The sequence below is a fragment of the Symphodus melops genome (assembly GCF_947650265.1).
Source record: "Symphodus melops genome assembly, chromosome: 2".
Taxonomy (NCBI): domain Eukaryota; kingdom Metazoa; phylum Chordata; class Actinopteri; order Labriformes; family Labridae; genus Symphodus; species Symphodus melops.
Genome location: NC_136692.1, coordinates 25,799,344 through 25,816,887, shown reverse-complemented (window position 1 = coordinate 25,816,887; position 17,544 = coordinate 25,799,344). Strand labels below are relative to the sequence as shown.

Here is a 17,544-nt window from a genome sequence, read left to right as displayed (position 1 = left end):
CCAAATATTCACAAATATTTAAAAGGGTTGGTCAGCTGAACCTCCTTGTGACATGTTTTTAATTTAAGACCTTCAAAGACCAAGTATTTTTTTTTTACCTGTTTACATTCATTTTTAAACAATACAGGATGTAATAGTTCCTGCCTATTTACGTAGGCCTTTAAATATTTGTTTTCCCCATTTATCACTCAAAATACAAATGTTCAATTGCGGATCAAAATTAACAACAAGTCACATCATAAAAAGGGCCCCAGATGTTGTCATAGTTATACAAAGCAGTATATGTTCATAAATGTATTATTTACACAAACTGTTTGAAGATAAAACGCTACATGAGAAGTTGTGGTGGGGCTCTGCAACAGTGAAAGCGGCTGGTAGCTTTTTGGCTCCAGGGACTAACTTTTTCCTGTGAATAAAGTTTGTGTATTTAGTTAAGAAAATAAAGCATAGAATTGTTTCTCTTCTCCAACGTTCAAATTAAAAAAAAAACACTTCCCAATCTATCTAGTGCACCTTGTGATTGTCCTCTGCTGTGGCTTGTTAATATTTAACTCCCCTTGTTGTCTCCTGTCTGTAGGGAGGTGGCGGTGAGGAACAGTCCCAGCAAGCTGGTCCCTCAGCTCAAACTCTCCTCCTCCAGCTGTCATGTCGTCGTGGCCGTTGCTGAGAACGACTCCCCCGAGTTCCGCAAGCAGTCAGAGGATTACTTTAAAGTTAGTGCTGCTAAACTGAACACTATCTAAATGACTCTGTAGAAGTATGAAAATAACTGCTATTAAATAGACAGTTTGTTTTAAAGTGGTATTGTATGAGGAACTTGTCAATGGTAAGTGTAATAACAAAACAAAACGCCTATCATCATGGCTCCTTTTATTGAGCAACCGTCGGCACAGAAGCTCGGCCATCGCTGAGATTCCTTTGTCACATAATTGAGCTGATTTGACTTGATTCCATCTTAAAACACGATATGTTTCCCCGTCTAGATTTTTCAGAGCATTTCTTATCTGTTGCTTTGTTAAGCATTATTTTGAGGATGCAACACTTCATTTTCCACCTGCAGTACATTGGTCATCTGTTCAGGTATATAGTTTAAAATGAACATGAATTTCATAGTGCATCTCAGTTTAAAATTTACCTTGTTAGTCCAGCTCAGTTCTCCACTTCAGCAGCTCTGATACTTCGTGACCTCTTCTGCAGTGATGCATAGGGTTAAGGCTAATCTTTTCCAGTGGTAAACAACTCATTTAAGTGTGTTTTAGGTTTGAAGCTAGTTGCATTTAATTGACTACATTAGACTGCAGTTCAGTCATAAACACAGATATTCAAACCAGAATATCTTTATAAAGCATCACATCTTTACCTACAGATATTTCTGGTCTTTTTTATTTATTTATTTTTTTTATGAAAGACTATCAACTAATCAGGAAGCTATTTTTTTGTCATTAGCCTTTAGTTTTTGATGCAAATTAATGTTTGGTCATCTTTATGCTAACCTCAGCAGTGTGAGACCTTGACTAAATGTCAGTGTGTAAAAGCTTCATAATGACTTTTCACTATAGCTTTGAAATACATAGATGTGCCTTACTTCACCTGTTTTTTCTGCCTTCACAGACTGTGGAGGCATCAGGTCTTAATGTGACCTTAGAGGATGTGGCAAATACAGACCACTTTAGCATCATCGAGCAACTGGTCGATGGAGAGTATCATCTAACAAAGGTACATGAACACAAATGGCTGCTGCTTTAGATAATGAATGTTGAGACCATCTTTTCGAACGTTTTCTTGTCCTTGACCTACAGTTTCACGTTGTTAACTTACAAAATGAACATGCTGGTGTTTTCCAGCTGTTACGATAGGCATGTACTTAGTGGTGTTCTAATTATTTCTCTGCTCTGTAGCTTCTCTTGAAGATGATGGAGAAGAGCTAAAGAGGCAGCCTTTGCTCCATCGTGTGAAATCAACATACCTCTGTATCAACATACACCTCTCAAGAGAGTCATTGTGCACTAATACTAAAAAAACAAAAGCATCACTCAGGTTTGTAGAATGGTTAAGGTTCATCATCTGACTAGACTGATTGATGAACATGAAGGTGGTGGTTGTTGTGATTAGTTTACTGCTTCACTTGTTGTGTTAATTGTATTTAAAGCTGTCAGAGTAACACTTTATAATTTCCAACCACAGCAACATATTATAGAAACATGTGCCTCAAACTCATTAATTTCAAGAATGATTTTTTTTACCACAACTTTTACACCATGGTTAGCAAAAGAAGAGCTTTTAATTGTAATCTTCACAATTGAAGGGGAATTTAAATTTAAAGTCAACAATGAATAAATGTTGATGAGTGAAACTACATGTTTGCGCTTTTAATTTGAACCCTTATACAGTTAATAAATGCTGTTTATTGAATACACAAATTTTTAGAGAACAAATACGCCTACATGTAGCTGATGCACAGTGTTACTGACTGCCCCTGTACTAGCATCTTAATAATTGTTTACATGTTTACACCATGTCTGTTATTAATTATTACTGTAGATTATGAAAACACAATAAATATTTATATTTGAGAAATTCTGAGTTGATATCTTTTTTTAAATGTATTTGTGTTTACTTTTTTTTAACACACAGCATCTAAATGAGATCCGACTTTTTTTAAAACGTTTTCAGTTTCCACCTTCCTTAGTTGGGACAGACAAACCTCAGATTCACTGTTAAAATTCATTCAACCAATATGAGTGTTTAACCCGCGGCCCTTTAAATGTTTAATCCGGCCCTGTGATTTCCCTCCTTTGGTGAGGAATTGTGACATAGCAATTCAAAGAAATCTGCGTCTGTTTAAGGGAGTGATTAAGATTGTTTCCCCAACCATAATTGTTGTATTATATTATTAAAGTTTTCCACAGTGACAGGAATGTTTTCAGCTTTGTCTCTTCCGAGTTTGCGGGCAGGCGGAGCTAACCGTCAGTAACGTCTGACGTTAAGCAAACAGTCCAGCAAATATGACCTGACGAGCGGACCCGACGACTCCTCGCACCCGGTAAAGCTCTGGTATGTCCCAGTGTCACCACTTAACTAGAACATAACGAGTTACTCAAGTCGGCAGCGACTCCAAAGACTAGAGACTTGTTTGTTATGGCGACGTTCACTCGGAAAAGTTAGCAAAACTGAAGAGGCTAACGTTAGCTGGCATTAGCTTCCTAGTTTACATTTTTAAACGGAACCGGTGGGATGCTTATTTGGTGTATTAACTAAGTGTCCAGCCAACTATAAATGTAATATTTCTAAGTGTACGTTGACTTTAACTACCACGTGTCCTGAACAGGTCAGAGTTTAGAGGTGTAACGTGTTAAGTTTGGTGCCATCTGGTCAAAGTTGACTCTTGTTTGTTTGTCTTCGTGGCTCTCTGTGGGCACAAACAGGAAGTTTCTACAACACACAGATCTGATGAAGACCAGGACAAACAGATGCTGCTTGTTTTTCAGCTCATAGAGGAGGAGATAAGGCTATACAAATGTTAAGTTGACTTTTAGTGAAAGTCAGTCTTTACATAATAACTACATGTCTGTTTGTGTAAGTTATGAATCTGTTTAAAGTAAAAACCTATTTTGGTGACTTTGGTTTGTTATGATTGTCAGAGTTTGACATTGATTCTTAGTCAAACCAACAACAAATAGTTTTCACTATATTGGTGATGTTACAGGGTTATATAACACAAACTCTACTCATGATATGTCATGAGTAGAGACTACACAAGAAGAAACAGGGTCTTTCTTATAACAAATGTTAAGAACACTTTGACATTTACAAGATGAAAGACACACACACACACACACACACACACACACACACACACACACACACACACACACACACACACAGACATGGTGTTACCCATATTGTGTCCCTAAATGACTTGGAGAGGATCAAACTTAAAGGAGTCTTATGTTTTAAAGCATTAGAGGGGATGGTGTCTATTTATATACTCCATTTTTCTCCTAACATTTAAACATGTTTTTTCATTGTTAAACCTTTATTGAAACAACAAGCCTTTACTCTTTGTTCAGGAGTCGGTGTGCTCACCACTATCAGTGAGTCATGACCAGGACGCATTATTTCTTTATCACAGCTCTGACTTAACGTCGGACATCATGTACAGGCTGGTGGAACCTGTTTTTCCTGAATAACTACTGTCCAGTATCTAACGCAGCCTGGTTCTCTTTGTGGTCCTGAGAGAGTAGGATTAGTTTTAAGGAGAGGAAAGGAGGAGACTTGCTGAGATAGAGATCTGTTACTCATGTGGGACTGAGAGCTGGAGGGACGTGAAGTTTCTGGTGGAATGCGTGCGAAGGAGATCGACATAATGGTCAAAGCGTGTTCAGGAGAGAAGAGGCGAAGGAAGGGTGAATAATTGAATTCTCCATACAGCGAGAGTGTGTTCAATAGTGACAATAAGGGCATTATATGTCAGCCAAGAGTTTGCTAATTTGATGCGTGTGTGTTTGTGTGTTAATGAGCATCTTAGCTGAAGTGTAAAAGCAGCTGAAGAGGCAGAGGGAAGTAACGATCTCCAGCTGGATGAGATTGAAGAAGATGTTTTCCACTTCAGTAATAATGGCTTCTTGGCACGTTGTTCTTTCTCACTTGTTTGTGTTTACACCGATAACCTCTGAATCTTGTAGACGCTGTTGAAACATCGATTTGGCGTTACTAAATGATGAGGATTTATCTGCTTCAGGACACAAGTGCTACTTCAGTCACCTGTCTTCAGCCCTCCGTGGTGTGATTTCATTCATTTCAACTTTGCATTTTGTTATTGTGCTTATTTTTGTGTGATGTAATGCGACAATCGCAGATTTCCATCTTGTGCATTCTTGCGTGGTTACAAAGCAGTTTCCTTTTTCAGGAAACAGCTTTGTAGGCTGCAGGGAAGAGGCCTCTAGTACTGCATGTTATTCAGGTGTTTGAGTTTTATTCCTTTTTAAAAGTATTGAATTGAAATCACTACTTCACAATCACTTGTGTGAAGCAGCCAAGACTCAGCTTCAACTTCTTTGATACACTCCTTTGTTGCCCTTGACAACAGAAAAGTGGAGCGTCACCTTTGCACACCTGAGTCTCGTATTTCAGCAGACAGGCTTGTTGGCACACGAGTCCTGCACCTGTTTGTGAAACCTGGAATGTGAAGAGACACTTTTTAAAACCAAATTATGAAAAAAGGACGAGTTATTTCAACTGTTCATGAATGTAGTTTTCCTCCGCACATCCTCACCAGGCTTTTAGGTTGGGTTGTTTGGAGGAGTCATTTGTGTTAAACCTTTGATGAGTTCTCAAACCTAATCTTCAAAAAGAAAACTACATCAGGTGTCGGGCGACATATCCCGATTTTAAGATGTATGGATTTATTTTCAGTGAAGAAAAAGAGTAAGATATGTTGTTAAAATAAACTTTATGTTGCATTAACAGAACATCACACACTCCAGCTCACTCTGTCTCTCTTCACTTGCTCCTCGTCTCTCCTCCGAGCCAAACTCAAATACTGAATTGATAACAAAACACACAGCTGTTTATTTTTTATCAGAAAATGAATTAATTTCACAAACAGTTTATTTTCATGTACATGTTGAACTTGTGTTTCTGACTGCTGATAAAAGACAAATGGAGTGTCATCATTGATCTAAACAGTAGGAGACGTGTCAGCGGTGTCAGAACTGATTTGACTACACGGAGGAGCTGTTGGAAAAGTGGAGCGTACAGAAAGCGACAGGACCAATAAGCAAGGCTTCGATCATACGACCTCTGTGTGTCAAAAAAAAAAAAAAAAACGCCTGTAAAGTTTCATGTAGCGATGAGCTGAATGATCATAAAAGCATTTTAAAAGCTTTGACCTGAAATCAATTCATGAACTTTGCAGTTTGTAATGAAAAACACTCGCTAAGAAAAAATGTTCACTAGAAATAAATGTGTTGTTCTTGAGTTGAATCTGAATATAATCTAAAGCAGATTATATGTACATTAGAAACAATGTAAAATGTTTTATTTTTCCACGTCCCGTTCAGTGTCATGGAAATATCAAAACGTAGTTGTTCTTTTTACACTAAACAACTTTGTGGCACCACCTAATACGGTCTAATCTATTTCCTGAGCCCTCAGGAGAGCAGAGGTGGTAATCCAGCCAGATCCAATGAGTTCATGTTAACAGAAGAACCCAGCGTGCTTCATTTAAAGTCTGGCTGTCCTCAGGATGTCGGACGAGCCAGCTACCTACTCAGTATGCACATGACAGGCGCTGCCTAAACAGCACAACAAAGCAGCGTTGTTAACAAAGAACAATGAGAACAAGAGGCTTTTTTTCCCAGCATGCCCCTCTCCTCCCAATGTTCAGCCGACCTCCCGGCTATTGTTTTCAGTTCACAGTTTTTTTTTTAATCAAACTTTCATTTTAGATGGACTAACCAAACAGAGCCGTGACAGAGATGCTCATTAAATTATTGTAGAATGAAAACAGCTCAAAGTCATCCATGTTATAAATATTAACTGATTAGTTAAACATGATTTAAATAGACATAAACTAATATCTCCTTTTTGATTGATTTTTAGGATTTAATAAATCTCTTCTCTTATTCCCAGACTGTAGCGGTCATCAACCCCAGTCAACGCCTGAGAGTGAAGATGACTGTGATACTTCCATGACCTCCATCGGTGTTGCCGTCCGAGGCCTCCCCCTGGCCTTGGCGTCCATGACACAAGCCACCGCCTCAGACTCGCGCTTCCACCCTAAATGGCGGGCGATCACTGTAGCGATCCTGCTGGCTTTAGTGCTCATGCTGTACCTGCACAGGACGGTCGGGGACAGGGACAGCACTACAGCACCATACTACCACAACAGGGCTCCCAGTTTGCACAGCGACAGTAAAGGGGACTCTTTCAGGGACTCTAACAGACAAACCTCTCAAAGTCGGCCACGACACAAGAAATGGGAAAAGCCTTACAATGACACGTACCCGTTAAGTCCGCCACAGAAGACGAGTAGCGGCATCCGCTATCGCATCGCTGTGATCGCTGATCTGGACACAGCGTCGCGGAGTTCAAAGGATCAGACGTGGATCAGCTACATGAAAAAAGGTTACCTGACGGTGTCGGACAGCGCAGACACACTGCAGGTGGAGTGGGATGCAGACACCGTCACTCTGGAGAGTCATCTCGCCGAGAAAGGACGAGGTAGAGCAACATGGACTTCATAGATATATAGATGTGTATATATGTATTTATTTCCTCTTAGTGTTTTCAAACAGAATGTGAGTTTCTCTATTGTCTGATTAACTGCAGGTATGGAGCTGTCTGAGCTTGTGGCTTTTAATGGTCACCTGTACAGTGTGGACGACCGAACAGGTGTGGTGTACAGAATTGAGGGCAGCCAGGCCGTGCCCTGGGTTATTTTAACTGATGGTGACGGCTCCGTCTCCAAAGGTCAGTCAGACATCTTTGTCAACTACTTCAATATCATAATGTGTTTCCATAACTGAGCTTTTACAACGACCTAGTCCTTACTGCATACCTGCAGGGTTTAAGTCGGGTCTCAGCCCTGCATGTCGTCCTCAGCCTCTCTGCCTCAGACTTCCACTGTGTGTTCATTTCTCCCTCCAATGAATGAAAGAGGAAAACTACTGTAAAACAAAAGGAACAAATTCTAACTTCGTCACTCAAACGTAGTTCATAGTCTGTCGGGACATCTTCTCTGAGTTTGTGTTGAACATCTGTAGAAAACAACTGGCAACACAAACGGAGTGCGAGTGTAACTTTGAAGGCTGCTCATTGGTCACTCTGTGTAGGATTCAAGGCGGAGTGGCTGGCAGTGATGGATGAGCACCTGTATGTCGGCGGCCTGGGGAAGGAGTGGACCACCACCTCTGGGGCAGTCGTCAACAACCATCCGGAGTGGGTGAAAGTTGTCGGTTACCATGGTGACGTGGAGCACGAAAACTGGGTGCCGCACTACAACGCCCTGAGGAGCGCCACAGGGATCCAACCGCCAGGTACGGACTAAATAATCACTGTCGTTTATCCTTCAACGCTTTAACCCAATCAGACACGTGGACGTGTCTTTATTGTTTTTACTTCTTAATATTGTCACATTTGTTTGGGTTTCTTTAGTCCAAACAGAAAATTGCATTAAATGTACTTAAAATCAACACTGACATATTTTATTTATCTGAGACTTATTTTTCCAACAAAATGTTCTGATCAAGTCCTAAAAGAAAAATGTTCATCCGGTCTGTCTTCATACACATTTAGTCATCTCTCCCTTCTATAACTCTCTGTGTTTCACAGGCTACCTTATCCATGAATCAGCAGCGTGGAGCGAGCGTCTCCAGCGCTGGTTCTTCCTCCCTCGCCGTGCCAGTCACGAACACTACGAGGAGACGGCGGACGAGCGACGCGCCACAAACCTCCTGCTGTCCTGCCCCGCCGATTTCAGCCACGTAGCCATAAGGCACGTCGGACCACTCAACCCGACCCACGGCTTCTCCTCCTTTAAATTTGTCCCAGACACAGACGATCAGATCATCGTGGCGCTGAAATCTGAGGAAGACGCCGGCACAATAGCCACATACATCATAGCGTTCACGCTCGACGGCCGGGTGCTGATGCCCGAGACAAAGATAGGAGATGTTAAGTACGAAGGGTTTGAGTTTATCTGACAAAATGTGGCTGACTGAGCACATGCAGCAGGGTCTAAATGTTACATTCCCCTTGGAGTTCTACCGTGCAATGATACCAGTAACCCAAAGTTATACACGTTTCTTCATTATAAAGTGTGATGACTGACAGGACGAAGACAAGGTAGCAGCAGAGGAGAGTGACTCAGCACCTCCAAACACTGACCAATTCTGTTACGCCTCAATTTCACCAGATGTGTGTTCGGTGCGTCTCCGCTCCGTCAGAGGAGCTGATAAGTTTCACTTTATTCAATGTGTGTGTGTTTCCACCGGCTCCGCTGCGCTGCGTCTCAGCTCCATATCTGCTCTAACAGTCCTGAGCAGATTCTATTTTCGGCAGATGCCGGAGCACAAAAAACAAGTGGGACGGGAAGTCAGACACTACAACATTAAAACACCCTCTGTTTTGATGGTTCAGAAAAACCATATACTTGCATACTTGTGTTGATAAATGCTACATTGAGTTTTAGACGAGATACACGCAATTATCTCGCGCTGTCGTGAGTGAGTCTGTTTAATTATTGCAGGAATTCCTTTGTCTCTGCACTCCAGCTGAGCGGCTGTGCTCTCCCTGCTGTGGACGGAGGGTGTTGATGGACGAGGGTGCACAGAGCCGCCACGCACCGGAGCGAACACAATGCACACGGATCTGGTGGAATTGAGGGGTCAGTGTGTGACTGCTATGAGCTGCCTTGTTACTTTCTTCTTGTTCTTCATACCAGTCACCAGCAGTTATATTTTTAATGTTTTTAAGTCTAAGATAAGTCACTCCAGGACTTTTAAATGACATGGAACTTTTTCCTAAAACCTTTGTATTGAAGATGGAGGTTTGATTACACTATTACATGGAGTTCTGGTAAAAAACAAAAAAAACAAATATGCAAATAAGTATCTGTTATTCACCAGGTGATGTTAATCTGCTCTCCTGCAGGCAAACTCTGCTGTGCAGACACTCAGGGGCAAAAAGAGAAACAGGAGAGAAGAATGTTGTAAAGGGAAATTACTTGAACTAGAAGCTCATTGCTTCCTGTTTGCCTTACCTGTAAAGAAACACTGAATATCTGTTCATTACATATGTTCATGTGACAGGTCCTCTTGTTTTCATGCATATCTACTTCTGCCTCACAAACTAAATATTAGTGAGCAGGTCCACCTCAGGTGTGAGCTCAAATATTTAATGAACTGTAACTCTAACCAGAGAAGCAGCAAATATTTAATTTAAAGATTTACAGCATATTGCTTTTGTATCCTCTTATATGACATAATAAAAACATCTACTTATCGACTGTTTCACGTCAAGTCTTTAACACATCACACACGGGAGTGTACAGCAAGAAATCTGAGATGTTAGATTTTGCATACATTTTTATTCTGCTGTTTAACATTGTTATCTGACACAATCATGATACGTTTTCATATTTTATCACTTCATCAGTAGTTTTACTTTCTCTGCACGATATCTTTACTTTGAATGACCTTAGTTTCATGTTGGAGGTTTGCGACTAAATTACACAAAGATATGAACCAATTAAAAGTGAGGATGGATCACAGTCTCTAAAAACAAACTTCAGGAAAATGTTCTTGACAGATCTTGTTCACAGGCTTGTTCCCATGGCGATGATGTCCTGAGGTAGACCCTCCATCGTTATGGGTTTGAAGGAGCCAAGTGTCGTGTAAAAGTTGAGCATCCTCCGATCGCTCTGCCTCAACTCACAGAACGCTCCTCTGGAACCTTAAAATGTACGAAACAGAAAAGAGATCAGATTTATTTTATTTCACCACTTTTCTAAAAATGCTTCTTGTTATGACTGGATGCCTCTATCGCGAAGATGACTCAACAGCACCTCCTTGTGGGGAAAATGCTGCATGTAACACCTCAGTTTGTGAATGAGTAGCATTTCATGAGGCCTTTGGAAGAATTATCTGTGGCATTGTGTGCAGCCTCCACCTACCGCTGCTTCTGATGGAAGACAACAGCAGACCAATCATACGCTTGGTTGGAGAGGGATCAGCGACCCGGGGCAGCACTTGTATGGTGATGAGGGAGGGGAAGTCCTCCAACACTGAGTCACTTAAAGCCCTCTAGAGGAATGACAAAGAACATGATTTGAGTATGGATAAGTCATTACCATGCTTCCCTGGAAAGCAATGAGCGTATGTATTTAAATCACCTGGATCTTGGCTGCAGCTGGTTTGGCGTTAGTTAGTGCCAGGGCGTAACCACACACGCCGATATCATCCTCCAGGACGAGAGCGCACTGAGGGGACGGGGAGATCTCACCTGCTGACAGGCTGCAAAGAGACAGACCGAAATATGAGAGAGGAAAACTGGAGGAGTGTGCAGGGGTGTGTCCAGGCGTTAATGACGGGGGGGGGGTAATCAAATTTCAAGTGGGACCAATGCCAACATTTGATAGGTATAAAATAATCTGAGGGTAGCTTATCTGATTGCATCCAAATAGTGAGAGCCTGACTGACCGAGACGTACTTTCAACAAGACGTACTTTCTCGTCTTGAGAAAGTACGTCTTGTTTACTCAAATTATTTTACTCATTCATTTCGACACACTCAGATTTTGTGATGCATACTGTATATCATGAATGCTAATATGATAATGATTAAAATCCTAAAGGAGACTGGACTCCTCCTCACCTGTCACAGATCAGTGGAGGCTGCCCCATGTCGCTCTGCATTTCCCTGAATATCTTCTGCACCTCCACCTTGAACAGAAAACAACGCGCTGTGACTGAGTCTCATGCGTGGACCTTCCTCGCACCACGCTGCCACATTTTAACCAAACGGTTCTCATTGTGTCTGAGACTCGACGGTCCTAACCTTGTCTGTGGGGCAGTACGGTCGCATGCAGTAAACGGCCGTCATGGGAGGATGTCTGAACAGGTCCCGGTTTCCGTGGCTCGGCAACATTCTCTGCAGGGACACACGTGCAGAATATTCAGATTCTTTTAGACTCATTGAGTCATTATTGGTAAATTCTCAAACATGATACTTCCAAGATGCGTCGTCCTTTTAATGACATATTTAGCACAGTTAACCTTATGTGAAATGTGTCAGACTCAATATGACCTATCAGATGATTATCGATTAGATTATGCATCTGAAATATGTGACTGGCTGTTTTCAGTTACCTGGAACTCTCCGGAGAGGCCTCCTCTGAAGCCCCAGGGTTCAGGATCGTCGTTCATGAGCTGGGCTGAGGGCTGACCCCGTCCTCCTGAGGAGAACACAGAAACAAGATGAGCAACAAAGTACATCTGATACAGCACACACATTGTTGTGAACTGTGGCAAAGCATCCCGTCCCGTCTGGACCTCTGCTTCATCTGTAAGCACATCGATCATCTTCCAAAGATAAGATTTACTGAATGTTACACTACAATGAGAGGTTCATTAAGTGATTAAACTACGAGGAACAAATATCAAGTTGCTGAGCTATGAAACAAATGATAACACTTTAGTGTAACTGGATTCTGTGCAGTCATTTTTCACCCTTGATTTTCTTTCTTTTTGGTCTTATTAGTTCCTTTAATCTCAAAGCATCGTCGTTTGATCATCACTGACAGACTCACCGATGGTTTTCACGTAGGCTCGGGCCATCCCGACCCCACTCTTGATGTCACAGATGTAGTTGTAGAGGTCATACAGGATGCTGCGATTTGGGGCGTTGGACAGACGATTGAACATCTGCACCACCGCCTCACACATGTCGTCAAACTGCTTGGCTCTCGAGCACCACTCCACTGTCTGATAGCGGAGTATAATTTGATTAAAACAAGAGCAGGATTGATATCAGTATCTACTTTTGAAGTATACACGCACACCTCTACCTTGTCCGTCTCAGCAGCAGCGGCTGCACTGTTGTTTTTGAGCCAGTCCAGCTCCTGCAGCATGGTCCTGGCTGTAGGCCCGTGTTCATACGGCAGGTAGAAGAGGTCTGACAGAAGCTTCAGGTCCTTTAGGGTCAGGGGTTCTGCTGTGTACACAGGGTTATCCCCAGGTCCAGGGACATAGGGAATCTCTCCCACATCTGTCTGCATGGGCTCCTCGTCAGAGGATTCTTTCTGAAGACGAGCCTTCAGACCAGGACCTGCAGGGATGACGAGAACAAAGGCGTCTTCATGCTACACCTGTTCTGTGTTCACCTTTTTGCCATCGTTAAATTCTGTGATTCCTTTGTCTTCTCATTCTCTACCTCCAGGTTGATCCGTGCTCAGAAACTCCTGCAGCCAATCAGTGAGGGCCAGGGTCAGGGCTCTCTGCGGGCTGTAGCAGGGGTCCTGCTCCTCATCGCCTGGTGATGAAGATCAGACCAAGACAGTAAGACAATGCACAGATTCAAAATGTACATGTTGTGCAACTAAACTAAGAGGAGAGAACTTTGTTTTCAGGACCAAATGTTTACAACAAATGATGTGAACAGACACTTAGACATTGAATAGTCGCTGGGATCAAATTCAGAATTGGAATATAATTTTCCACACACTGAAATGTCTCACCCACAGCCTCTTATATTTCTCAGTGCTATTGTCAATTAAATCACATGTTTCACAAATCATCACGTTTAGTTTTTATTTACATTTGACACAATGTCCCAGTAGCTTTTGAAAACGGGCTCATAGTTTAAAGCGATATAAGGGGGGATCGTGGGGGAAAAACATGCATGCAGAGTTTCAAGTTCTGACTCTGAATTCACTCAGATCTTATGACCAGCTGTGTCAACCATCTGCTAAAAAAATGACCTTTATTTCAAGCAGCTGCTCCTCTCTGTTCAGCTTTGCCATGTGTAAAAAAGAAAGTGTTTATCACATCAGCTTCGACAAAATGTCACTTTTCAACAATTTCCATGATTTTAGGAGACAACCCTGCTTCTTTCTACAAAAAAAAGTTAAAAACGAAGTAGTGTAAAACGAGTTAAATACTGCGAGTGTTACTTTCTCACCCATTTCCACATCCCTCTGTCCTCCTTCACTGTTTGCTTTGCACCATGTAGCCAGGGTGTGGATGGCCACAAAGTTTGGGTAGAACTCACAGTTGGGGTTTGTGAGGACTCCTCTGAGTTTGGGAATCAGCTCAGTGGGACGATCCTGATCATGAAAAAGTCTGTCAGGATGCAGATATGCAGACTTTGAAAATCACAACAATACAATTTTTTTTTTTTAACAATTTGCCTTAAAGGGTCCGAGGAAAAGCCTTTGGGGGTCGTAGTCGTTTGCGTGGATGTTGTCCCAGATGACTGGTGGTCTACGCAGAACAGAGGTCACCTCTTCTATGGACTCTACAGAGATTTTGTGGGACACCACTTTGGGACCTGAATAACACAATAACAACAGGAAACATTTGTTGTAAAACTTTAGATTTGGTGGAGTTACATGACACCAACTCAGGCTCAGTGCAGCCTTACCTGTCCACAGTATGTCTATCCCGGGCAGCAGCCCCTCGCCCACCGTGTGCAGGTAAGAGGACTGGGACACAGTGGGAGTACAGAACGAGGCACAATAATCTGCATATAAAGAAGAAAGAAAAGGAGTAATGATAAAAAGCAGAGACAACAATCCATGTCCATCTCCTGTTTCAGGTGAGCATACTGTCTGACCTGTAGGACAGAAGAGGAAGGTCTCAGGTTCTCCCAGGTGCTGGTACACTGCATTAGTGATGGCCACTTGAGCATGAGAGAAGGAGTTAAAGGCCTGCTTATCAGCTGGACACATCTCAGTCTCAATATCATCAAAGAGCAGAGAGAAGGATCTGCAGCCAAAGTCCTTCACCTGAGGGAGAGACCAAAGATATCCACTAAGAGAATGTCTGTGTTGATGGTTTAAGCTCAACGTGTAAAAGTGATTACTCCCATTATCTAACCCATCACCTCCAACAATGTCAGTGTCATCATGTCCCTTTCGACCCACTTAGAGTTTATAGAGACGCTTCTTTCAGAGAGCCATAAAGCTGCAGACAGCTCCTTCCTCTACGTGTGCGTACAAAGTCCTACCTGATCCAGCTTCCTCTTCAGGGCGGCAACCTCCTTAGGGTTAGAAAAGGTTATGTCGAGGCCAGGAGAAATGGCATACACAAAGTCAACGTTGTGTTGTTTGGCCGCAGATATCAGGGCGATGAGTTGTTCTGGGCAGATATGAAGAGATGGGATATGATTTACAAAAATGCCATTTCATATGAAGTCAGCTCTGCATGAGTTCTCAGTTTGAATTCATAGGCAGGAGCAGGGATAACCCAAACCAGCTCTGAACAACAGAGTGTTTGTTTTGACCACAAACCTTCTTAAAGTCACGGTACATTCAATAAGAATCTTTATTTGTTGAGAGGAAATCATCACCAGCATTCAGTATGTAATAATGGACTTAAACAGACTTGTATAACCTTTTTCTAGTCTTCAGACTATTCACAGCACTTAAACACGGCATGTCAGACCGACATATTCACTCAGTGATGGCAGAGGCCGCCATCTAAAGTCGCCATCAAAAGTAACTAATCCCATTCATACAGATGAACCAGCAGGAGCAACTTGGGCTTAAATGCCTTGCACAATGAAACATTGGAGCTGGGGATCGAACCCTCGACCATCCACGTGAGAGACAACCAACTCTAATTATAAGAAGCCACCAATTTAAAAAGTGAAGGGGATCCAAACCAAGCAATTCAACTATGTTTTAAAGGAGAAAATGATTGCTCATGCTCGGACTTTGATATTGCACATTTAAAAAACTTAGAAATAACTACCACTGAAATGTGAGCACAGGATTGCACAGATTTTCATTAAATTTTGTTCATTTAAAGCCTCTGAAAAAAAACCCTCCCTCCACAGATAGGACACGGTGTAGTTATGATGCCACTGGTGCCCCTCAGAGTTTCTTGCTAAATAAAAATCATATCCTGCTTTCTATTATAATCAAACATATCCCTCACGGTGAACCTTTGCAATGAAAACATGTAAGGAAAGCTGTCATCACTGCATGGTATTTATGTTTTTGTTTAGCACTGAACATGTTGCAATGATTACAAACTGCAAAAATTACTTTTTAAAAGTGAAGGTTATTGTTGATGATTGTCGTAGTTACTTGTGGAGCTCATCATAGGCTTCAGTATTAATTTAAGCTTACATTCAGGACACTGATCAGAAACGGTTTGCCATCCCGTTTGATTTTATTTTATTTTTTTACAGAAAAAGGACTCACCAGCCTCCTCAGGGGAGTACAGATCCCTCCAGTACATCCTGTGTTTGTAGTCATCCTTGGGAGCGTACAAGTACGTGTTCAAACCCCACTTCAGTTCTCTGTAACACACCACAAATAAACAACCACATCAATGTTCTGTTGCTTAAGGTTAGAAATAAGATCAGTGTGCTTAAGATGGGTACATGTGACGCCTGACCACAGTCATTTTAGCACATATAAGTAGCTAAATGTTAGTTTAACCCTGCTCCAAAATCTCAACTCTACCCTTTTCTTTTACTGGATCTGAAAAAAGGAGAACATAGCAAATATAACTTCCTTAACAGTCACTGTTTTTCCCCCTGTTGTATTCATAGTTGGAGTTTCTTAGACTTACTTCAGAGGCCACATACCTTCTAAACAACTCTGATCTTTGCTCCATAGTCCATGGCCGCCCATAAAAACCTGCATCAAACAGCGAAAGAAATGCAACAGATGAAGTGAAACTATCGGGAGCTTTACTATTAAAATATATTTTTAAATCCTGACAGCACTTTCACTAAATACATCTAAAGCTCTATTTGTACGCATGCAGTCTTATGTTGTTGTTAACATACTAATAGAATATCTGTATTTTCAATCGATACAAAGTGAAATGTGGGTTCTGATCACCCAGTCCTGGTCCTGGTCCTGGTCCTGGTCTGCTCACCTTCCACTACTCCGGAGATGAACCGCCCAGGTTGCCCCCTTGCACAGCTCGGTGTTGACATGATTACTGTGAAGGTTTGTCTTCTTCCTCCCAGTCTTTATTTACACTCCGCTAATGCTCAGATGTACTGTAAGCTCCAGCACTGTGATTTCCAATGTCAGCCTTTAATTTGAATGCCTTTTATTGCACCCTTCTCTCACGCCTGCGCAAAACCAGTGTGTATCGATAATTACGTAACATGATGCTTACATGGTCTGAAGTTGTAAATACGCTGAGCGAATAAGGAAGCAGTTTCTCTTGTTTTGTGATGACAGATCACCTCAAGCTTCAGACGCACGCTGACTAAAAGCGTCACACTACCGGGTGAACGTCTTAAAGGGCCAGTGTCCAGCAGTCTTAAAGGGCCAGTGTCCAGCAGTCTTAAAGGGCCAGGCACACGCCAACGATATATTATTGCCCTGCAAAGAATGAACTGTATTGCGCAGTCAAAAGCTTTTTTCTCGCACGGGCGCTTCTAGGCCTTCTGTTGGGGCCCTAGACAAACATTCATCGGGGGCCACTGCAACCAGCATCTATTATTATTTAACAGCAGTAATGCACACTTAGCAGAGCATTGAAAGTAGTGCTTTCAGATGGGGCCCCATTCGGAAGGTTTCCTACTGTTATTGCAAAATGTGCACATTTGGAGGCAATGCTGTGGTTTAAAGTTTGTCAGCCATTAGGGGGCTCCTACTGGACTGGGGCCCCAAGCAGTTGCCTGCATTGCCTGTTGACAAGCAACACCTCTGGTTGCTAGTTTTCCATCCTTTTCCATAGGGTAGATTTAAATCTGATCAGTAACATGCATTTACAGTATATGAAAAATCAATCAACTTCCATTTCCTTTACACAAATGGCCATTTTCAGTCCTTGGGTAAATGTACTGTATTGTA

General features: G+C 42.0%; 3 protein-coding genes across 6 annotated transcripts in view; 2 read left to right on the top strand and 1 right to left on the bottom strand.

Annotated features, from left to right (window-relative positions):
- Positions 1-2,577, top strand: part of afmid (arylformamidase) — a 5,715-nt gene extending 3,138 nt beyond the window's left edge. For both annotated transcript variants that reach the window (XM_079338259.1, XM_079338260.1), the window contains exons 9-11: positions 578-713; positions 1,612-1,716; positions 1,899-2,577. In XM_079338259.1, the coding sequence (XP_079194385.1) occupies positions 578-713; positions 1,612-1,716; positions 1,899-1,928 (271 nt within the window). In that variant the 3' untranslated portion in view covers positions 1,929-2,577. The remainder of the gene's footprint in view (positions 1-577; positions 714-1,611; positions 1,717-1,898) is intronic.
- A 266-nt stretch (positions 2,578-2,843) lies between these two features.
- On the top strand, positions 2,844-10,005 carry cant1b (calcium activated nucleotidase 1b). 3 transcript variants are annotated; one of them, XM_079338060.1, is made up of 5 exons: positions 2,844-3,054; positions 6,634-7,224; positions 7,333-7,473; positions 7,836-8,039; positions 8,335-10,005. In XM_079338060.1, exons 2-5 carry the CDS (start codon positions 6,693-6,695, stop codon positions 8,703-8,705), a joined length of 1,248 nt encoding a protein of 415 aa, XP_079194186.1. In that variant the 5' UTR covers positions 2,844-3,054; positions 6,634-6,692; the 3' UTR covers positions 8,706-10,005. The 3 variants fall into 3 exon arrangements, with proteins under 3 accessions (XP_079194186.1, XP_079194187.1, XP_079194185.1); XM_079338061.1 differs by lacking the exon at positions 2,844-3,054 and adding an exon at positions 3,239-3,328; XM_079338059.1 differs by lacking the exon at positions 2,844-3,054 and adding an exon at positions 4,186-4,406.
- Positions 10,006-10,070: 65 nt separating this feature from the next.
- ogal (O-GlcNAcase like) lies at positions 10,071-16,986 on the bottom strand. Its single transcript, XM_079338058.1, has 17 exons — positions 16,613-16,986; positions 16,317-16,368; positions 15,928-16,025; positions 14,727-14,857; positions 14,334-14,505; positions 14,142-14,240; positions 13,909-14,048; positions 13,680-13,824; positions 12,933-13,031; positions 12,568-12,827; positions 12,310-12,484; positions 11,870-11,955; positions 11,559-11,651; positions 11,376-11,443; positions 10,895-11,015; positions 10,676-10,805; positions 10,071-10,455 (listed from the first exon to the last, which is right to left on the bottom strand). Exons 1-17 carry the CDS (start codon positions 16,671-16,673, stop codon positions 10,319-10,321), a joined length of 2,067 nt encoding a protein of 688 aa, XP_079194184.1. The 5' UTR covers positions 16,674-16,986; the 3' UTR covers positions 10,071-10,318.
- Between the last annotated feature and the right edge of the window lie 558 nt (positions 16,987-17,544).